The sequence below is a fragment of the Dermochelys coriacea genome, chromosome 7 (genome assembly GCF_009764565.3).
Source record: "Dermochelys coriacea isolate rDerCor1 chromosome 7, rDerCor1.pri.v4, whole genome shotgun sequence".
In the NCBI taxonomy this organism is placed as follows: domain Eukaryota; kingdom Metazoa; phylum Chordata; order Testudines; family Dermochelyidae; genus Dermochelys; species Dermochelys coriacea.
This window is the reverse complement of record NC_050074.1, coordinates 113,159,377-113,182,328: the sequence shown is the minus strand read 5'-3', so window position 1 is coordinate 113,182,328 and position 22,952 is coordinate 113,159,377. Positions and strand designations below refer to the sequence as shown.

General features: G+C 38.3%; 1 protein-coding gene across 3 annotated transcripts in view; it reads left to right on the top strand.

The window, feature by feature from the left end:
* ATRNL1 (attractin like 1) overlaps positions 1–22,952 on the top strand; it is a 1,048,037-nt gene that overhangs the window by 683,858 nt on the left and 341,227 nt on the right. For all 3 annotated transcript variants that reach the window (XM_043518640.1, XM_038411471.2, XM_043518642.1), the window contains one exon: positions 10,504–10,582. In XM_043518640.1, the coding sequence (XP_043374575.1) occupies positions 10,504–10,582 (79 nt within the window). The remainder of the gene's footprint in view (positions 1–10,503; positions 10,583–22,952) is intronic.

Sequence of the window (22,952 nt, the reverse complement as noted above, 5' to 3'; positions counted from 1 at the left end):
GCAAGACATGAATGGAACGTAGGGTTACAAGAAGCAAGTGCATGGAAGTTGATTCACTGCTAGCAAGATTAAAAGGAGGTCATTTAATCATCTAGTGGTTGTGGTATATGGACTTCCTAGCTACTGTGTTTCCATGGCTGTGGTGGCAGCAGAATCTCTCCATCACAAAGTAACAACCACCACTGTCTGAGATTCCTTAGACTCTCCTAACTTTTGCCAGGACTTTCTTTCCTTGCCCCACGCACCACACTGTTATTAGCTGAGACTTACTCATCCCACTTCATCATCAGCCAGAACTCCCCTCCCTCCCGGCCCCTGTACTTTCCCATGTCCACAACCAAAATACTTTATTCCAAAACAGTGAAGATTGCTAATTATAAAACATACACTTTTCTCATATCTGTCATTACAAATAGCTGATCCGGCCTGTTTCTCTGCAAGCACTGTTTCCATGTCCCTCTTCATTCTCTTCTGCAATGTCTTGAGGAGTACTTTTTGTGGCACACTCAATAAGCTAATTCCTCTATAATATTTGCACTTATTCTCATCTCCTTTTTTTAAAAAGAATCAGTACTATTAATTCCTCCATTCACTCCGCACTTGCTCTTGTTTGTAAATCTTGTTGATTAGTTTGTGCATTACCCTTACCATGTGACCCTCGCCTGTTTGCAACAACTCTGCACCTGTGTTGTCATTTCCTCGCACCTTTTTCAAACTTTGAAATCTTTATTACTACCAAGAATTCCAGATTGTGCTCTCCAATTTTTGTACTGGGAAGCTTCTTCAGGACCTTTTCATCTACTATGTTCTCTGCATGTTGTACAGGTCTTCAAAATATTCTCTTTGTTTGTTTGTCCTCGTTTGTCACCACTGACATCTTCAATACATATGTTCCCTTATCTTGTGATAAAACCCTTGTGTTGCAATTCTCTTTCTGTATTCTTCTGCTTCTTTACATTGTTCATTTATCCAGTTATTTGTGTCTTTGTTTTCTCTCTCTGGTCAACCCATTGTACTCAGCTAAAAGACTTGCAGTTTCCTACACTTGTCACTCAACTGCAGCACTTAATGTATTGTTCATCTTGGTTTCTTTGTGTAGACCTTATACCCCAAAACTTGCTCAACCACTCTTAATATATTTTTTACACTGTTTCATGTCTCTTCAACCTTCATTTCTTCTTTCACCAGAGACGTGATGTTTCTCCACTAGGCTTCTTAGTTTTCTTTCCTGAAATTTGGCTCTTCCAATTTACGCACACTATAGGTCTTAGTTCTTGGCACTTTTTCAGTTGCCCTTGGCCTCAACCTCATTGATGCTAACACTAACTTATGATCCTATTGATATGATCCTATATCAGCCACAGATAATCTGAATGTCAATGCACTTGATGTTCATCTGAGATTCAGTTATGAAGTCTATCATTTTCTTTGTTTGCCCATCAGGAAAGATATAAGTCCACTTCCTCTGCAGCTTTCTTTGTTGAAATAGCATATTTTTCATCACAAGGTTGTAATTTAGGCAGAAATTTAGCTGCCTCTCATCTTTTGTTTTCTTTACCAAGTCCAGTTGCTCCAGCACAGGAATTCCAGTCCAATACTACTTCTACATTAAAATATTCCATCACCAGTTCATCTGGTCTTGAAACTTTGTGTATTATTTTCTGTAGATCATGATAAAATATCAATTTTTTCCTCTGGAACTGCTAAGTTTGGCACATGGACTATTGTGACTGCATCAGATTTGATTCTAAATCTCACCTTCAGCAGATGAGGCAATATCAGGTTAAATGCCATAATTCCCTGGCATTAGCAACAATGCAACTCCAACCTGGTGTCCACCATCTTTTCTTCCTGATGTCAGTATCCTGTGTTCATCCTGATAGAATTCTCCTTTGCCTTCCCATTTTTTTTGGTTAAATGAATAATTTCCCGCTCATATCTTTTGAACTCTATCATTACTGCAAGTGCTCCAGCTTGGTATAATGTTCTTTCCTTCCATATTCCAATTTGTGTATTGTTGTGTTTGTTCCAACTGCATACTTTTCATTCCTGCCTTGGTTTCCAATCGGTGAATGTGGCTCTTGTTTGTCTGGGCACCTGCATTCTTTTCCCCCCCCTCTTTCTAGTCTTCATTCAGTTTCTATGGTCCAGTACTCACCAAATGTTCAACCACAGCTCCTTGACTTTGTGGTTGACCAGTGTATTGTACTCCATCTACAACACTGCTTTGAGCTATCCACTAATTTGTTCAGTACCATTTCTGCCAGTGTTGTACTTTGGAAGTTGTTTTGCTGGCTTCACCATAGGAGATTACGTGCACTTGGAGGACCAGACAGGTTTTCATTAGCAGTCACTGCTAGATACCCTCACAAGGTTTATCATACCAGCCAAGGCAAGGTCCTGGAGTATGATGCACGTGCAGCTACTAGGAGCCACTAGTGAGAGTTGAGTGACTCACCATGACGAACTTGCAGGCGAAGTTCATTGACTTTGAGAGTCAGTGGGCCTTAGACTACTATGGGTCTTAGCTAACAAAGTCAATTATGTCCATATATTTAAAGGTAATTAGTCACCAAAAGATGCATAGAAGCACCTGTTGAGATTTTCAGAAGTGCTTAGGTGTCTAATTCCTGTTGAAACCAATTGGAATTAGGCATCTAGGCGCTTCTGAAAATCCCACTAAATCTTTAGGTGCACACATTCTTTTAAAAGTCTGGCCTTTAGACACTGTTGAGAATTTTACCCATTGTATTTGTTTGTTATGTGGACAGGGTAAGGTTTGAGGTCTTAACTGTTAATTTAAGTGCTTGTGTTTTGTAAACAACGTGGTAGGGAAATATATTTTTCCCTTTGCAATCTTTATTTTTTTTGAAGCAAAGTTGTTGTTTTTTTTGGTTTTAGAATAAAATGAGATACACTTTAAAGAAATCTTTAGTAAAATTAGTAAATCTGAAGAATGTTTAGCATAGAATCCGAGGCATCTTTTCATTTTGATGGCATCAGTTATGTTTGAACAGTTTGAAATGTTTGGTTTTATTTCTCCTATATGGAAATTTATCCTAAACAATAATGCAAATTAAAGTTTTAGATAAAATCCTGGGAGGCTGTGTAGTCATATATGCCTGAGCATACCACATGCATTTTAACATTTTTTTAAATTTCCCTTTGCACTTAAGAGAATAAAAGTTAGACATTTGAATTTCTGCTTAGAAATTTTATTTAATTTCACCTTCCTTTCATTTATAATACCAATTCCTCAAATTTTTAATGAATTTAATTTTTAATTTTCACTTCTTTAATGAAAATATGTCATTCTAAGTTATTTGTACTTGAGTTTGTATGTGTGTTAACAGAATAAATGTTTTTATTTATTATAATTAAACATGAATACTCATTAAGATACAGAGTGCAATTTGTTTATAACAGCACATTCATTAGAAACAAACCTTAGAAACAAAAATGTATTTCTTTAGGGGCTGTTTGCTGGGAAACATATTGATAATGAGAGAGAATTCTACAGTATATCTTTCTCTTCCTCATTAGCACAGCAGGTTTGAGAGATCTCTTCTTGTAGTTTAGTATGAAAATTCCTGATTACTTCTATATAAAAGAGAAAAGCAAACATTGAAATTTATTGCTTTTGACCAAGAAAAGGTCACATAATGTTAATTAAAATGTTCATCCATGTCGTTTCCAAAGTACTAGTGTTGATTCTTTGTGGCAATTTCTTTGAATTGTACACTTTCTGATCTTCATCCTGCATAACTTGTAAAATCATCTTAACAAACAGCTACACTGGGTCAGACCAAAGGTCCATCCAGCCCAGAATCCTGTCTTCCGACAGCATCCAATGCCAAGTGCTGCAGAGGGAATGAACAGAACAGGTAATCAAATGATCCATCCCCTGTTGCCAATTCCCAGCTTCTGGCAAATAGAGGCCAAGGACACCATCCCTGCCCATCCTGGCTAATAGCCATTGATGGACCTATCCTCCATGAATATAATCTAGTTCTTTTTTGAACCCTGTTATACTCTTGGCCTTCACAACATCCTCTGACAAGAAGTTCCACAGGTTAACTGTGCATTGTGTGAAAAAATACTTCCTTTTGTTGTTTTTAAACCTCCTGCCTATTAATTTCATTTGGTGGTCTCTAGTTCTTGTGTTATGAGAAGGAGAAAATAACACTTCCTTATTTTCTCCACACCAGTCATGACTGCACAGACCTCTATCATATCCCTCCTAAGCCTCCCTCACCCCCTTAGTCATCTCGAAGCTGAAAAGTCCCAGTCTTATTAATCTCTCCTCATACGGAAGGCATTCCGTACCCCTAATCATTTTTGTTGCCCTTTTCTGAACCTTTTCCAATTCCAATACATCTTTTTTGAGATGGGGCAACCACATCTGTATGCAGTATGGATTTATATAGAGGCAATATGATATTTTCTGTCCTATTATCTATCCCTTTCTTAATTATTCCCAGCATTCTGTTCGCTTTTCTGACTGCTCTTGCACATTAAGTGGATGTTTTCAGAGAACTATCCAAAATCTCTTTGAATGGTAACCACTAATTTAGACCCCATCATTTTATATGTATAGTTGGGATTATGCTTTCTAATGTGCATCACTTAGCATTTATCAACATTAAATTTCATCTGCCATTTTGTTGCCCAATCACCCAATTTTGAGAGATCCTTTTGTAGTTCTTCTCAGTCTTCCTGGGACTTATCTTGAGTAGTTTTGTATCATCTGCAAATTTTGCCACCTCACTGTTTACCCCCTTTTCCAGATCATTTATGAATATGTTAAATAGGACTGGGCCCAGTACAGACCCCTGGGGGACATCACTATTTACCCCTCTCTATGCTGAGAACTGACCATTTATTCCTACCCTTTGTTTCCTATCTTTTAACCAGTTACCAATCCATGAGAACCTTTCCTCTTATCCCACGATTGCTTACTTTGCTTAAGAGCCTTTGATGATGGACCTTGTCAAAGGCTTTCTGAAAATCTAAATCCACTGGATCCCCTGGTCCACTTGCTTGTTGACCCCCTCAAAGAATTCTACTAGATTGGTGAGGCATGATTTTCCTTTACAAAAACCATATTGACTCTTCCCCAAAAAATTATGTTCATCTGTGTGTCTGACAGTTTTATTCTTTAGTATAGTTTCAACCAGTTTGCCTGGTACTGAAGTCAGGCTTACCAGCCTGTAATTGTCAGGGTCTCCTCTGGAGCCCTTTTTAAAAGCTGGTGTCACATTAGCTATCCTCCAGTCAGTTGGTACAGAAGCTGATTTAAAATGATAGGTTACAAATTAGTTAGTAGTTCTGCAATTTCACAGTTGAGTTCCTTCAGAAGTCTTGGGTGAATACCATCTGGTCCCGGTGACTTATTACTGTTGAGTTTACCAATTTTTTCCAAAAACTCCTCTAATGACACCTCAAACTAGGACAGTTCCTCAGATTTGTCACCTAAAAAGAATGGCTCAGGTTTAGAAATCTCCCTCATGTCCTCAACCATGAAGACCAGTGAAATTAATTAATTTACTTTCTCTGCAATGGCCTTATCGTCCTTGAGTTCTCCTTTAGCATCTTGATCGTCCAGTGGCCCCACTGGTTGTTTAGGCTTCCTGCTTCTGATGTACTTAATTTTTTTGCTATTACTTTTTGAATATTTGGCTGGCCGTTCTTAAAATTCTTTTTTGGCCTTCCTAATATTATTTTGACACTTCATTTGCCGGAGTTTATGCTCCTTTCTATTTTCCTCATTAGAACTTAACTTCCACTTTTTAAAGGATACCTTTTTGCCTCTCACTGCTTCTTTTACTTTGTTATTTAGCCACAGGGACTCTTTTTGGTTCTCTTACTACATTTTTAAATTTGGGATATACATTTAAGTTGAGCCTCTATTATGGTGTCTTTAAGAAGTTTCATGCAGCTTGCAGGGATTTTAATTTTGGTGCTGTACCTTTTAATTTCTGTTTAACCTTCTCATTTTTGTGTAGTTCTCCTTTTGGAAATTAAATGTTAGTGTTCCCCCACTAGAGATGTTAAATTTAATTATGGTCACTATTACCGAGCAGTCAAGCTATATTCACCTTTTGGACCTGATCCTGTGCTGCACTTATGACTAAATCAAGAATTGTCTCTCCTCTTGTGGGTTCCAGGACTAGCTGCCCCAAGAAGCAGTCAATTAAGATGTCAAGAAACTTTATCTCTGCATCGCTTCCTGAGGGGACATCTATTCAGTCAATATGGGGATAGTTGAAATTCCCCACTGAGTTTATTTTAGTAGCCTCTCTAACCTTGGTGAGCATTTCACAGTCTCCCAAGATCTGAGAGAGAAAGAAAATAACAGAACTCCACTAGCCATCACCTTCAGCCCCCAACTAAAACCTCTCCAACGCATCAAGGATCTACAACCTATCCTGAATGATGACCCATCACTCTCACAGATCTTGGTAGACAGGCCAGTCCTTGCTTACAGTCAGCCCCCCAACCTGAAGCAAATACTCACTAGCAACCACACAACAAAACCACTAACCCAGGAACCTAACCTTGCAACAAAGCCCGTTGCCAACTCTGTCCACATATCTATTCAGGGGACACCAATGTAGAGCCTAATCACGTCAGCCATTCTATCAGAGGCTTGTTCACCTGCACATCTACCAATATGATATATGCCATCATGTGCCAGCAATGCCCTTCTGCCATGTACATTGGCCAAACTGGACAGCCTCTACATAAAACAATAAATGGACACAAATTGGATGTCAAGAATTATAACATTCAAAAACCAGTCAGAGAACACTTCAATCTCTGTAGTCACTTGATTACAGACTTAAAAGTGGCAATTCTTCAACAAAAAAACCTTCAAAAAACAGACTCCAACTAGAGACTGCTGAATTGGAATTAATTTGCAAACTGGATACAATTAACTTAGGTTTGAATAGAGAGTGGGAATAGATGTGTCATTAAACAAGGTAAAACTATTTCCCTATGTTTATCTCCCCTCCCCCGTTCTTGTCAAATGCTAGAAATGGCCCACCTTGATTATCACTACAAAAGGCCCCCCCCCGCCCCACTCTCCTGGTAATAGCTCACCTTACCTGATCACTCTTGTTACAATGTATATGGAAACACCCATTGTTTCATGTTCTCTGTGTACATAAATCTCCCCACTGTATTTTCCACTGCATGCATCCGATGAAGTGAGCTGTAGCTCACGAAAGCTTATGCTCAAATACATTTGTTAGTCTCTAAGGTGCCACAAATACTCCTTTTCTTTTTGCGGATACAGACTAACACACTGCTACTCTGAAATCTGCACCTGCTGGCTTTCCCCCAGTGCTTAGTTTTAAATCTGCTCTACAACCTTTTAAATTTTAAGTGTCAGCAGTCAGTTCCATTTTGTTTAGGTGGAGCCCATCCTTCCTGTATAGCTTCCTTCTTTCCCAAAAGTTGCACTAAGCAGGCAAGTCACCATCCGGTTCTCTCTCATCGCAAATCCAGCTATGTTTCTAATGATCGAATCACCCATTATACTAATGTCTGTCTCTTCCTAATAACTGGAGTTCCCTCCCCTGAAGAAGTATCCTCAGTGTGAGAGAATACCACATCATCATCTGGAAGGATGCCTTCTTATAGATTATAGGCAAGGTAACTGGTCACTGATTAAGAACCAAAAAGTCTGGTCCATCTCCCATAGCATGCAGTTGGAGTCTTTCCACTGATTTCCATAGGAGCTGGATCAGGCTTCAAGTGAGAGGAGTAATGCAAGAACTTTCATCTTACTGGCTTCAGGTCTGTGGCCTGTACACAGGTTTTTTTTCCTGGCAGCTCAAGAAAAATATTCAGGGAGTGGGACAAAGGTGAAAGAGAGCATTTCCTATGAAAAGAGTCTAGATCCTGGCAATGGTCTCTTGGACCACTCAAGGGATGCATCATACTGTGCTGCTCTCAGTGCAGCTCTTGTGATACAGCTAATTGGCCAACCTGACAGCTGTCTCTTTTATCTCTGCTGTGCCCCAACTCTCCCATGCTTATGTACCCATCCTCTGATTCCTGCAGTTTCAAGTCCCTCCACTCTAAACTGTGGTAGGTGACTGTTATCCCCATTTATCCATGAGCTGGACCTGTAGGAGAGGAGGGAATAAGTAATTTACCCTTATTTCATGTTTTGTACCAGAATGGTTCTTTACTTTGCCCATACCCAGGGGTTATCAGTCTATTAGGCCCTGATTTCAAGCAAGAATTGGAGATGGGGGCCAAGGACAGTTTTTTAAAAAAAGTTAAAATATCAACAGAATTATAGTTAAATAAATAGTTATAACAGTAAATGTATGTGCATTCTACACTAGTGAATCTAAGTTCATATCCCTTTGTGATTATAGAGATTGTAACAAAAGCTTTTGGTGGAATAACCCTTCTTAGCAAAAAGCACACTGTTAATAAAAGGGTGCATGGCTTAAAATTGCTCATTGCATTGGATTCTCTCAATAAGAACAGCTGGAAAAAGATGATTTACATTTTGGCTGATTAAATAATAGTGTTGAAATTCCTCTTCTGTATTCCCTAAGGTTCCTGAACCAGCACCTGGCTCTTATGCATCCTTTATTACAATTCATTTACTCTCCTCTTTCCCATTTCCCTCTCCCCCGCCCCAAGTTTTCTACAGGGAAAATAATTTTGAAGTTAGCAAAACCAATGGATCAGAACAGTTCTGCAATCTTGTAGCTACAAGCACCACTGAAAACTCAATTACCTAAAAAAAAAATCTGTACTAGAAACTAATAAAAGCACAACATAATTGTAAATAGTGGTCCTAGAAGGAGTGAGACCATATTTTTCCTTTTCGATAACAGGCCCAAAGAGGATTAAAGAACCCTCAGAAGAAATGTTGGCCATTGACATTGGCCATTAAGAAGAAGGTAGAGCTTTGCATTTAGAAGCGGAGCCTTTAACTGTTCTTTTCCACTGCCAAATTCAGGGCAATCAATCTTCTTGAATCTGAACAGGCAGATTTGAATGTCTCAAGTGTTGATTTTAATTACTTAATTGACCTGCTTAACTGAAGTTCCTCCCCCCTCTCATATATGGTTCTTCCTTCTGCTACACTTAAATGCCACTGTAGCAGGCTCTCTTGAGGATGTCCAAGGAATTGATAAAAAGGGTTTAGGAGGTTCCCAGTGAAGAGGTCTTTAAACAAAGAAAATATTGATTCAGAATTCTAACTCCATGTATTTTACAGTATTGACAGAACTTAGGTTATGAGGGTTGGACAGCTTATTATTTTATTTTGTTAAGTATATGAAGATGCAGATGACTGTGGCCTGCAGCTGAGGAAATGTTTGGGCTCTTTCATTCCAGACCCTATCAGACTGTAGTCCACATCACAATTATTATTAATGGGCACTTGAGTTAACACTCTCGGAAGAGAGACTAAAAAATGAATTGATGTAGACTCTTGCCCCCTAGAGAAAGATCTTCCAGGTTGTGATTTCAGTCCTGTTGGCAACGTGGTCTTGGGAATACTATGCACAAGAGAAGTACTAGTCTTAATCAATGGCACTTAGATGTAGCTAGAAAATCCTTGATTTTTTTTTAAAATGACTGTACAGACCAATTCAAAGGTATCCTGGACTCTAACAGTGGATACAAGCTTTTAGAATCTTTTTGCCTTCCCCTTCACTATAGAAAGCTTCAATAGGATCTGGTGGGATTCTGTACAACTTCTCCCCAAAATGAGTGGATGGAGGGAATTACCAATACTCTATAAGAAGATCTAGCTGAGAGAACTATTGTCAAAAATTAGAATAAGTGTCTGGAATTTTTGAATAGGGGAGGAAAGGCAAATGCTGGGTGGGAAGTGTAGAGATTTAATAACTCGGGTATTACACAGATCAACTAGATTTTTTGCTGCTTTTTCTTTGGGAATATAACATAGCAATATTCTTTGAAGTGTTGTTATTCAAAGTAGTTAGCAAAGGATATACTTGGTACCCTAGACAAAATGTACCCACTGCTGCCTGATGTGCCAATCCAAAACATCATACTAATGAATGTCTTGCCAAGTTGCAGTCCCTGCATTCCTTTAAATTACTGATAGCCAAACAGGAGAACAGTGTAGACACATGAAATTTCCTTTTTCAGATAACTGATTTTTCCAAAAATAGGTTGTCATTTTCAGTTAATTTACCTTTTTTCTTTTGGTGAGTACTGTGGGCCTGCTGGAGATTAATTTGCTGTAGTGGAGACAGGAACAATGTTTGTTGGAGATAAGCACAGCCTGCAGGATGTGCATTCTCTTCTGACTTGAAAACTGGGTGATTGACAGCTATCAATCATCATGACAGAGTTCAATTCTCCTTCATTTTGTATTTACTACTCCTGCTTTAATGTGTTATTTTCAGCCTTGTTGCTCTCACAATGTACATAATTGTTTCTCAGAACAGTTATATAAAATAATTTGATCTTAATTCTTTTTTTTTTTTGTAATTGCAGTTGTTTTTTGTCCTTACTGCTGGTAGCTGCTGTCGTTTGGAAGATCAAACAAACCTGTTGGGCTTCTCGACGGAGAGAGGTATCAATAACATTAGGATTACTAGGGTGGTTTTATCTTTGAGTGAATTCAGAGCTGCAAGTGAAATTAAAGTAACTCCCTTCAAATACATCATCTTTACTTGCCAGTTTTTTGTGCTAAGGCAGAATAAGTGAACCTGCTTTCTTTCCCTGGTGTAAGATTATTACTTTGCTGTGGAATATGCTCTCTACTGCTGTCAAAATGAGACAGTACAGCAGAAAATTTGATAAATTGCAAGTAATACAGTACCTCATGACACAGTATCTTAAACTTTTGTTGATGCCATTCTTTAGTCTCATACTTATTTGAGTTATTTGAATGTAATTAATCTTAAGACTTCGTTGTGCTAGGCACTTGTTTAAACACTTCGAAAGGGACAGTCCCTGCCCAGAACAACTCAGTGTCCTTAGTGCTTGAGTTCATTTTATTGATTTTAAAATTGAGGGAAATTCTGGACTCATTCAAGTCAATAGAAGTTTTACCATTGATTTCAATGGGGCCATGATTTCACTCATAACGTTTTGTATACAAAGTTGCCATATTCTCTGTTGGTGTGAATTGGTATAGTTCTTGGAAAAAATAGCTTGTAATATCCAGTCTTATTTTGTTGAAAAAAAGCCATTGCTGGTGAGGTACAACACTAGTTTGCATAAATACGTATGCAGTATGACTCCAAAAGCTGAAAAGGGTTTAAGGCACTGATCCTTGCCTTTGAAACAGTTGGGGACAAATTTGTAATGTTAGCAAATAATGACTTATTTGACTGGAGTTTAAATTTAAATAAAAAAACCCACTATTTTTTTCTCTGTGGAACTGATTTATCTTATAGTGTCCTGACAGTCTATTAAGTATGACTATGCTTTGAATCAAAATTATTTTTTCACTTTATATCTACACTGAATTAATGCATGCTTTATAAGTATCAGGTAACTAGTTCTTACTGAATTCTTTCAGTATGAAATAGCATATTAATACCCAATTATAGCTTTGAACTGAAGCAACAAAGAAATTCCTATGCTACTATAGTCATTTTACTATAGGTATTGTCTTATTCAAAAGGAACAATATCCAGTAGACCTACCTCAAAGGGCATGTGTGTATATATATATATATATAAAACATTACTTGGAAAATACAAAACAAGTTTAAACCATGGTCTTCTATTTAACTTCTTATTATTCTATTTGAGCCTAAGTAATTCTGTGCAACAGTGTATTGTGAAGGAATGCAGCAATTGCTTGATTCTATTTTTCACTTTAATCAGATTTTAATAAAATGTTTAAAGATAAGTGAGAAATTCCTGACTTTATAGATTTAGTGGTCTTTGTGTACTTTCTGTGGTTATTCTCCTAGATGTTTGAAAAAATACTATTAGAATGACCCCGAGTTAGGGTGACCAGATGTCCCAATTTTATAGGGACAGTCCCGATTTTGGGGGCTTTTCCTTATATAGGCACCTATTACCCCCCCACCTACTGTCCTGATTTTTTACGCTTGCTATCTGGTCACCCTACCCTGAATGTTCTCTTTAAACCACTTTGACATATTTGTCATCATGGGAAAAGATGATGGAATTCTTAGAAGTGTTCTTTCTTTGATGGCACAAGAAGAGTTTGGTAGCTATAGGAATGTGTATGAACTCCTAACTACTGACATAAAAGCACAAGCCAAAGGAGCTCTGCCATAAATCATTTTCATTTACGGAGCAAAAATGGAAATATTTTTTAATGTGAGCTGGGCTGAATCTTTGAGACCCAGTATGCAATACTATTCCTTGATTTTACTTCAGTTTAACTAAAGAAAATTAGATGACTCATTCCTAAATATTTCATAGTTTGCTATGTGATAATGTGAATATCTGTTTCCATATATTTATAATAAGCAAGAAGATAGCTGTTAGAGTATGTTATCATTGTAATTTATAATTGTAAATGTTTAAGAAAGTAGCCTTTATTTCCATTTTACATCATCTCTTTATCTTGAGTGCAACACTTGGATAAAACTATTATTTAATTTTTTTTTTCTGGTTAAGTAGCAGCAGTTTTACTACCCAGCATATCTTTTAGGGTTATGGGATACAAGTGTAACAAGTAAATACATTTAGTACTAAAATCTACTCATTTGGATCAATCAGTTTTTCTGCCTCAATCATTTAGTATGCAGAACAGAAATGTTTGATGCCTTTGACTCCTTCTCCAGTATATGATCTGTCTCAGGTCAGCTGCAGAAACTGTATGCGAGTCTGATCATCACCGGTGTTAAGGAAAAGTTAGTATATATGACTCCATTTTGGTTTGAAGCCCACCGTTGTCTAAAAGCAAGCAACTCATGCACCAGGAGGAGTGTTTCTTAGATACTGCATTCCTGTGAAAACCTTCTCCCTTGTTCCAGCCTGTCTTGACTTCTGTTCTTTGTCTGTTCCTCACTCCCTGCCTCCTGGCCTTGTGATGTGGGCCTCCCATCCTGATAAGAACGGTTACTGATGCATTGCTTTAGGACCATGTTGTGTAGTTGAAGTAATAGTTTAGCACGGGGAATGTACCTAGCAGGGATAAGTAGTAGATAAGGGAAGGGTTTGTCTATTGGCTAAGGTTTCCGATGCACGAGGGCAACATACTTTGCTAAAAGCAAATATATATGTATATTTGTATAACCTGCATTTGGGGTCCCCTTCGGACTAGGAGGGGGGCATTACACTCGAGTGTAATAAACTTAATATCTTTGGGAACTCTGCAGTTGTGGACTTTGTTCTTGTGTCTCAGCCTAGACTCGAACTGCACGTGACCTATTCACAACACCGGGGAATGCAAGAGTGAAAACATGTGAGATGGAGTGCAAGAAAAAAAATGAAAATATAATGTTCTGTTATCATGAAGTCCTTCTGTGCTAATCTTCCCCAGAGTAAATGGAGCCTGATCATCATATTGTGGCAAGCCTTTATTTCTTGGTGAATTTCAGCAAGCTATTGACATAAGTAAATTATTCCTTAAAGGTTTTTTGGACTCCTGAAAGGTAGGAGAATTCATTATGAGCAAAAATGCAAAACTCTGACCTGCTTTGTAGCCGGACCTGAACACATGGCTAAATTGGGTCTTCTCAGATACCAATTTGAGTTTAGCCTAGGCTCAATCCAGGTACTTTATGCTACATTTTGATTTTGCATTACATAGTAGGAATCTTAACAAGTCTTTTCCATTTTGCCCAAAATCTGGATATTTACTTTGCCATTCTTTGTACATCCTCACATTGTAGTTACTTTTTTTTTTAAAACCACCACTGCTTGTTAAGCAGAGGTTTTCCTTGAGTTGTTCACAGATGTGCTAAAGTGTTTTCCCCAAGGGATTACATTAAATGTAGAACCTAGCAACGTGTATGAGAAATTCAAAATGATTCCTTCCACTGTGCATTACATAGTATTTTTCAACATTTAATCTTATTTCCTGTTGTGTTGCCCATTCACCTCGCTTTTTAAAGGTTCTCTAAAATTTCTCAGTCTGAACACAAACTTACAAGGGTTAGTGATCTGAAAATTTTTCCAGCTCCCTGTTCCAGCTCAGTAATACAGATTGTAAATGAATTACTTTTAGAATAGAATCATTCTGCATAAAATGGACAGATACCTACATCTTATCTCATCATTTTCCATTCATTCAGAATGATCACTTTTCCAGATTATTAATAAATATATTAACATTTTGCGATGTATTCCTACTATTGTTTTTTTTGTTTATTGGTCAGTTTCTTAATCCATGACAACACTGTACTTCTCATCTCTTGTCTGCCTAGGTTCCTGTCTCTTGTGATGTACTTTGGCAAAGGCTTTTTTGAACATTTGTATAAATTCTGTCTGATTCTTCCATTATACTTTGACTTCTTGCTGAGCTCCCTCTCTTCTGCCCTCTGAAAGGGCAAGCAATAGCAGATACCATCTCTCACCATCAAACCTATTCACCAAGTGCATTGGAAGAAAAAGGAAATAGTCTGTTTCCTTTATTTCATGGTTCCCAAAAGATCAATGGAGCGTTGAGCAAGAGAACATGAACAGGCATCTCCTTTGCTAAATACAATAGATCAGCAACACTACCTACACATGGCTGTATGAAAGGATGTGTAGAACACTGAAATGCTCAGCTCGGGGAACTTGATCCTGAGAAAGAATGACATGGTATATTAACAGACTCTCACATGATTAAGAACCTTACAGCATTATTCTATTGGACAGTGTTCTGGTTGTGTTGTATTGAAACCACCCTGGAGGAACAAGAATCAAGTTTGTGGGTGTCAAAACAGAAATGTTCCTTCACTGATCAGAGTAAAATTTACAAACACCCAGAAAAATTCACCTAGGAGTTTGTGACAGATTCCTGGGGTACAACCTAGAACTGTGGGACTGCTGAACCCCCTTAACTTTCCACCCTGGGCTGTCTCACTTGATGCTTTGCTAGTGACAAGCAGCAAACCTCTCTAGTCAACAACATGCAGGGACACACCAGCTAAGTTGCATGAATTGTCTCTAAGCCACTCATACTGTACAGAGGAAAAGACCAGCAAATCCCCCCAGCCTTGCACCCTGGAAATATACGGTTTTACACTGCTCAAGATCCTCTTGAGCAATGCAAGCTCACTAATTAGTTTGCCACTTCAAAGGCTAGTGCACATGCACCAGCCTTTGTAATTTGAGCTGATTCCCCAAGCACAAAAACAGTTTTTTCCACCAAATGCATCCGATGAAGTGAGCTGTAGCTCACGAAAGCTTATGCTCTAATACATTTGTTAGTCTCTAAGGTGCCACAAATACTCCTTTTCTTTTTATTGAATTGTAAATCTCTTGTATACAATTCGCCTGCTGGTCAATGGCTGTTTAAAGCTCAGCTGGGTGTGGGTCACTTCCTTTGTTGCCACTGTACAGCTATCTGTGGGCACCTCCCAGCCTCATAACATGTTTCAATAACTACCCTATAGCAAAAATCTCATAACTCCATTGTATGGGGTGGACTAGGCCCAAAGGCCCCCTGCTGGAGGCTTCAGGGTTCTGCCACACCCATTCCAAGAAAGGAGCAGTGGAGAGGTCCTCCAAGTAGCCTGGAATCAAGGCAAGGAATTAACCAATCAGAGGGGCCAGTCAGGGACCAAGAGGGCCACATAAAAGGTGCTGTAGAACAGAGCAGCAGTTGGTTGCTGCTTGGAGCTAGAGAAGAAAGGACTGCATGCCTGGATGGAAAAGCAACAGGACCAAAGACAGTCTGTTGGCAGGGACTGGGGAAGTGAGAGGCTACTGGCTGGCTACTAGGACTGAGCCGGAGACAGTTTGCTAGCAGGGACCAGGGAAGCAATGAAGGAGCTCCTGGCTGGCTGTGGGCCCTGAGTAGGAACTGATCCTGGGGAGGGCAGCAGGAAGATAGTGTCTCCAGGGAGGAAGCCCTGGGGATATAGCCCCATACCAGGGGTGAACTACTTAAAGACCAAAGCCCGGGGAGCAGTAGAGAGACACCTCCAGAGGGGTACTGAGATAGACTATGTACCCTGAAAGGGGTCTGTTATGGTTAACATGCAGACAATGTGTGTGACTCGCTAGAGTGCTGAGTTGCTAAAAAAAAAAAAAAAAAAACCACCTGAGAACCACCAAAAGGGATCACCAAAACTGAAAACACAAACACACCCAACCAGAGGGGGTGCTTGCAGGAGGTGGTGCTGACCCTGTTACATCCATATATAATGATAATATACATATTTTGATAGAACAGTGATTTTCAGCAGATCATGACCTTTCATATGATACTTTACAAGGCATTCTTTGTACAAAATATCATAGCCATACACAAGTAGTCAGTGTGGAGGTTACAGGATGCAATTTTGGGGAACAGTGCATCACAAAGTCCTAGAGGGAGTGTGAGACAGATCTGTTTTCAACTCAGAGGCATTCCCAAGTTCTGCAGCAGGTTTGGGGCAGTAAAGGCGGCTTAGAATCGGCGCATTCAGCATAAAATTGTCAGTGACCTATTATATGCCTTATTCTTTTCCATTCATTCAGAAGATGTTGTGAAAAATCAAAAGAAAAGTATGTGCCAGGTAAATTTAGTTACTCCAACCTGGACCTGATGATCATGGTATGCTGACCTTCTTCCCCTCCCCTCCAACTATTAGTAAGCCTTCCTATTTAAACTAGAAAAACAAAAACTCATCTCCAGAGGCTTAGAGGCATACCCTCATAGATCTAGGTCTCCTGGAACTGGTTATACTTTACCCTCCTGCTGAACAGATGTTTTAAAGGCTAATTGTAAGCTCATAGTTGGTTCTGCCAGTCAGGAACTGGAAATAAAGCTCCAAGCCTCAGTCCTTTTAAGACCTTTTCCTCAGGATTTATTATGTGCCAAACAATCACAGAAACAAAAAAGTAAATCAAATGAAAACACTGGGCAATACCTATCCAGAGGCTTTTTCCATTTTAGCAAGCCAAGGGGGAAGAGAACGCAACCCCCCCTTAGTTTCCATTTGACCCAGCTTCCCTTTCCTTTCATACTCCTCTCCAAGCAGCCATGTGACCAGCCAGGACCTGTTAATCCTTTACAGATTGCAGCACCTGTACTTTCTCACGCTGTCATAAGTGATTTAGTCACTTTTGGCATTCTGCTGTTTTCCCCCAAAAGCCTCAGTGGTCTCTATTGTAGATTTCCTCGCAATCAATACCCTTCTCATTCACATTGAACTTGTTGAGGTCACTAGAGAATTTGTCATCCATTCAGAAATGTTTTGCTATTGCTCTGTGTCACACATCATTTTAAGAACTCACGCAGCAGCCCCTGCCATGAAATTTCCATCTAGGCTTTCTGTTTTCCTCCTTTCTACAAAAATTGATGCATAACTCAGATTCCCTAAATAAGAACATTGAAGAGAACATTTGTTGTCTCAGCATGTTCTGCATCTAAGTTATTCAGTCAATCCCCTCTTTAGAATGAATTTAACAGATTTGCTCATAGGTTATTATACTCAAGAGATTGGCAGTATATCAGTGAGTGCTAGATTGGCTCAAAGGTTTTGTCCCCATGAAACACTTAAGAATGAAAGTTCCCCCTCCCCCATCTCTTGGATAGCATTTACATTCAAAGAATTTTCTCTTTGCAATAGATTAAGAAATTTATTTTTGTTCACAATACAATATTGAGGGCACTCATTAAACTGATGATGGTGACAGTCCTGCTCAGCCAAGAACAAAATCCATGAAAGTTCTAGTTGAGTTACCTTGCCAAAACACCAGTCCATCACTAAGCCAATCAGGAGATAGACATGTATTCATTCATTCAGCCTCGTCCTGAGTTTTGAAGAGTTCCGTGTTTCTACCATAGAGATATGGATGCATATATAATTCTGCAGTTAATATATTAAAATTGCTATTGAATATTCTTATAAAAATCTGTATTTTACATATTTTAGTTATACCTTACTTACCAGAAAGGTCCTACATATCTAAAAAGTATTATATATGATATACTGTAGTCTCTTAAGAAATGAGCAAGTAATGCATGATTGCACATTTATGTAAAACATGTACAGAAGGCATGGAATTAAATATTGTGACAAAGCTCTGACCTTGTCTCAGTGGATCCTGCACTTCTTGGCAGATTACGCTAGCCTCAGAGGCTCACTGTGACCCTCCACATAGCCCTTCTCTCTCTAGGGCCAAGGGTCACAGCCTACTGACCCATTTTCATCATAAGCCAGCAAGGGAGGTGAGGAGACGCTATCCTCCCTCATACAGTCTCTGTTGTCTTCTAGTCTCCGTGATTAGTTGGGGAGGGGGGAGCCCAGGCTGCCGTCTACACCGGGTTCCAGCCCAGGGACCCTGCTAGTAGCAGCTCTTGGTAGCTGACTTTTTGGAAACAGGACAAGTACAATTTCCTGGGCCACTGTCCCACAGCAGCCCCCACTTCCTCAATATCTACATCACTCTTACCTCCTTTCTTGTGCCTGATAAGGTTTGTACTGCTCCATTTCTCAAGCAGCATGGCTCCCTTCTATAGCTCCTGACACATACACCCCCGACTAAGTGGGAGGCTTTCAACTAGTTTCAGCCAGCCCCTGATTGGCTTCAGGTGTCCCAGTCAACCTAGCTGTCTCCACTGCTTTCTGGAAGGGTCTTAATTGGCCCCAGGTGTCTTGATTAACCTGGAGCAACTGCCATTTGGTTACCATGGTAACAGGGATTTGTTTCGCCTGGGGCTAACATACCTGTTTCTCACTACTTTCCTATAGCCATCTGGCCTTGCCCCGTCACAATGTATAAAGGGCCTACTTAAATATAAAGGTTAATATAATTCCTTTATTGAAATGTTTGTATTTATAAACAGCATTTCATTATACAGTCAGCTGTGCACCATTTCTCTGTATGAAAGGGTAGTATATACAATCATAAAAAAATTGAAATCCCAGAGAATTCTCTCTTAATATAATGTGTCTGTGCAACACAGCTTATTGCTTTGTTTTATTAGATAAACTTGTTTGTTTAAAAAAAAACTTTTCTAGTCCTGATTTTAATACCAAGGTTGTTTTATTAATGTTATGCTTTCCAAGCAAATCTCCTGAGTAGTCAAAGGCTCTTAAAAACGCACAAATGAAACTGAAATAGACTACTTCTTAATAACAGTAACAATTTATGTAATAGCTCCAAGCTCATTTTTATGGCAACCCTATTGAGAATAAGAAAGTTTGCTTATGTAGATTGTAGTAATGCATGTAAATATGTGAATTTCAGTTAGTAGCTATCTTACGGTAAAGACAATTTCATTTTTTAAACTGTTCCTTTTATAAAAAGTATTTATGGTCTTCAGTATATTTAATATAATTAATGGAATTTGACATGTTTAAGTTCAGAGAGTTAATACATCTGGGAATCTGTGTATTTGTGGAACGTTTTTACAACAACTTTGGATGTGCAAGCACCCACAGCTTCTAGATATAAAAGACCCAATCCTGCAAACACTTATGTACATGAGTGAAGTGCTCAAGTGATTAAAGTTCTTAATGTGCATAAGATTTTGCAGGGTTGAGGCATTTTGTGTTCTAAGGTTATGGACCCCAGAAAATTTTTTTTTCTTTGTATCTTTTTGTGTGGCTTTTCAAAACATATATAGCTCCTTATACTGCAAATGTATGCAAGCTTAACTATAGACCTTGTAAGTAGTTCCCTTGAAGTCAATAGGTGGACTACTCACAGGACCAGATCCTTAATTTGCGTAAATTGTTGTAGCTCAGCTGAAGTCAGTGGAGCTATGATAGTTTAAACTGAGGATCTGACCTACAATATAAACCTTGAAGTTGAATGTAAACTGTGAGCTGAGGATCTGACCTGCAATGTAGAAAGTTAAACATGTGCATAAGTTTTTGAGGATCAGGGTGATATTTGGGAATGTAATATGTGACTTCCTAAAAATAAACATTTCATTATCTCCTGTGTTGATCATTCTGAAATCATATATGCTTCCAGTTGATACAGCCTCATCAGTAAAAGACTAATGAATATTTTAATGACAGCGGCAATAAAAGTTGTCATCTCCTTTTGGAAAGACATATTTTACTTAACAAAGTGGGTCTAATATATACATCTCAAAGGGTGCCATAACCGTCAATGGAAACAGAATGCAATCATATTTGGAAATGTTTTGGAATAATAAATGTACACACACACACCCCGAGTATAGTAAATATAGTTCTTTATTATAATTCTGAGATGCTTGCCTGAACAATTTCCATTATAATTTTCTAACTTTTTGTCTCTTACAGAAGTTTTCCTTTCTTAAACCTTATATAGATGCACCATTGTATGATGACAGGTTTCAGAGTAGCAGCCGTGTTAGTCTGTATTCGCAAAAAGAAAAGGAGTACTTGTGGCACCTTAGAGACTAACAAATTTATTTGAGCATAAGCTTGACTGAATGCATCCGATGAAATGAGCTGTAGCTCATGAAAGCTTATGCTCAAATAAATTTGTTAGTCTCTAAGGTGCCATAAGTACTCCTTTTCTCATTGTATGATGTATCACTGCCAAATATTTTACTTTGGCAGTATTCTGCTGCTATTTCTTTTAAAAAAATCAATACAAAAATCTGTTGGGGAAAAATAAATACAATTGTAAATGTTTTGGTTTTAGCTATTCTGGTTGCACTATCTGGAGCAGAAAAAACAATTCAAGGATTCATAACTGGACCATAAAAATGTGCTGCTTGCTGAAATTTGACATATTGGTTTGAAGTTTGAAAACTTAACACATCACAAGTGAATGTAAACGAAACAGGAAATCAGTGAGTATGTGCAAACAGCATATTTAGTTTTAGATGCAGGTAAGATTTATGAAAGTTTTCTAGCTATGTGATTCATGTAGCTAGGGATATTACTGCTGTTTCACAAAAGTAGATGGAGGATAGGTAAAGCTACAGTTTTTCAAAGAAAATGATGTGGCTATTGTATTCAATGGAATTTATCATCATAGTTAGGAATTATACAAAATGGGTGAAAATAATATCATATTATTGTTGTTCTGGAAGGTCTTAATGGTTGCCATCAATCACAGACGTAGTTAGTGGTAAGTGGAAGGAGTAATTTAAGTCCCTTTATGGAGAGAGATAGCTGGAGACAATAAAAGCTGCTGCCAAAGACAACTGGATGCATAGCAAAGCCTAAAAAGAGTTAAACTGTGTGATGTGAGGGGTTTCATGGGATTAGTTGAAAACGCAGAGGCTCAGGGATAGTTTAGCAAACTGTGTGTGTCAGAAAAAGCCAGTAGACAGCAAGAGGACCAGTTGTGAGAGCATGGCCTTGGTAGGAAGCTGAGAGCTTTCTTTGGTCAGAGTGCAAAGGCAACTTGGATTTCTGAGCAAGGAAACTGCCTACTGTTGTTTGTTCCGACTATGTTCTTTGTAAATCAACAGGATTGCACCGAGGAAATATTGGCTAACTGCTCAGGTCAAAAGGGCAACACTGTTATATAAATTGATGTCACCTTCACTTAGAATATGGTGTTCATTTCTAGTGACCTTATTTCAAAATAGATATAGTAGAAATAGAATGGATCTAGAGACAAACAAATATTATTAGAAGTTTGGAAAGATTTCTCTGTGAAGAGAGATTGAAAAGATTTGGGATTTTAGTGTAAAGAAGAGATAAATAAGGGTGACAATAAGGCATGCAAAATAAGGACTTGTACAGAGAAAGTTGAGTGCTTCTATTTAAGATTTCTCATAACACAAAGACCACTATATTGGATGCTACTTAAGCTTGAACGGGATGATCATATGGTGTAGATCAGCTCAGCACTGGGAAACACAAAGGAAAGTTACCACCAATGTTTCCTTTCCGCCCAGGAGAACAAAGCACTTCTTGGCCATAGCTCAGAATCTGGGCCGAAAAGAAATATAGAAGCATTTTCTCTTCCTTCCTTTACAACCCTCCAACAAGTACTATTTAACTGAAAGTGCATTTTTAACAGTTTCATTTAAAGATCGTCCGCTATATTATAATTTGGCATAACATGGGTTCCCAGCCTAATTTATGGACCACTTGAAACATTCAGAGCACTTGCTGATAGTCTGTAGAGAGTTGCCACATGATTCTGGAATCTCTTAACTGATTCCAGCTGCTTCTACAAGCATCCAAGGTCTTCAATGCAAAGGTATCAATATTTTCCTAATGTTACTTTTCTGTGTAAGCAGTTGCTGTTGTTGGCAGAAGGATGTTGTCCAGTGGGAGGAAAGACGAATCATAAGACAAATCTTGGCCCATTCTTTGAAAAAAGTTACTGAAATTCTCTGCCACTGTTTTAGGGAATTAAAAATCAAGAATATAGGCAATTATGAAGTACTCAAATTATAATTTTGGGGGCATCTAAGAACCAAGGCATTGTAGCTTTATTGAGGAAAGAGCGTATTCATTTTTACTAATAAGAATACAAAAGAAAATAATATGGACCAATTAAATCATCCTAACCTTATCTTATAGTCTTCTGAATGCTAAAATAGTATGACACTGATGTGGTACAGTGGGAATTTTCTAATTATATTTCATGAATATTGAATTTTGAAAGATATCAGTAAATATAACCACTAATTTAAACTGGCACAGTATCATGGGAAATTCATTAATACAATATCATTAATTTTCATCCCAGTTTCCTATATTTTTTAGGAATTAATTTTTACTCTTCCTCCCTGAGGGACAAATTCTGCCCTTGGATGTGCTTGTGTGGCTACCACTGACTTAATTTTACATTTTAACACATTATTAGAGTGGTGCTAATGTCACAAAAGAATAGTCATTCCTCCTGATTTTTTTAGATCTTAATGTAATCATAAAAACTACATTTGGAAGTAGTCCTTATATT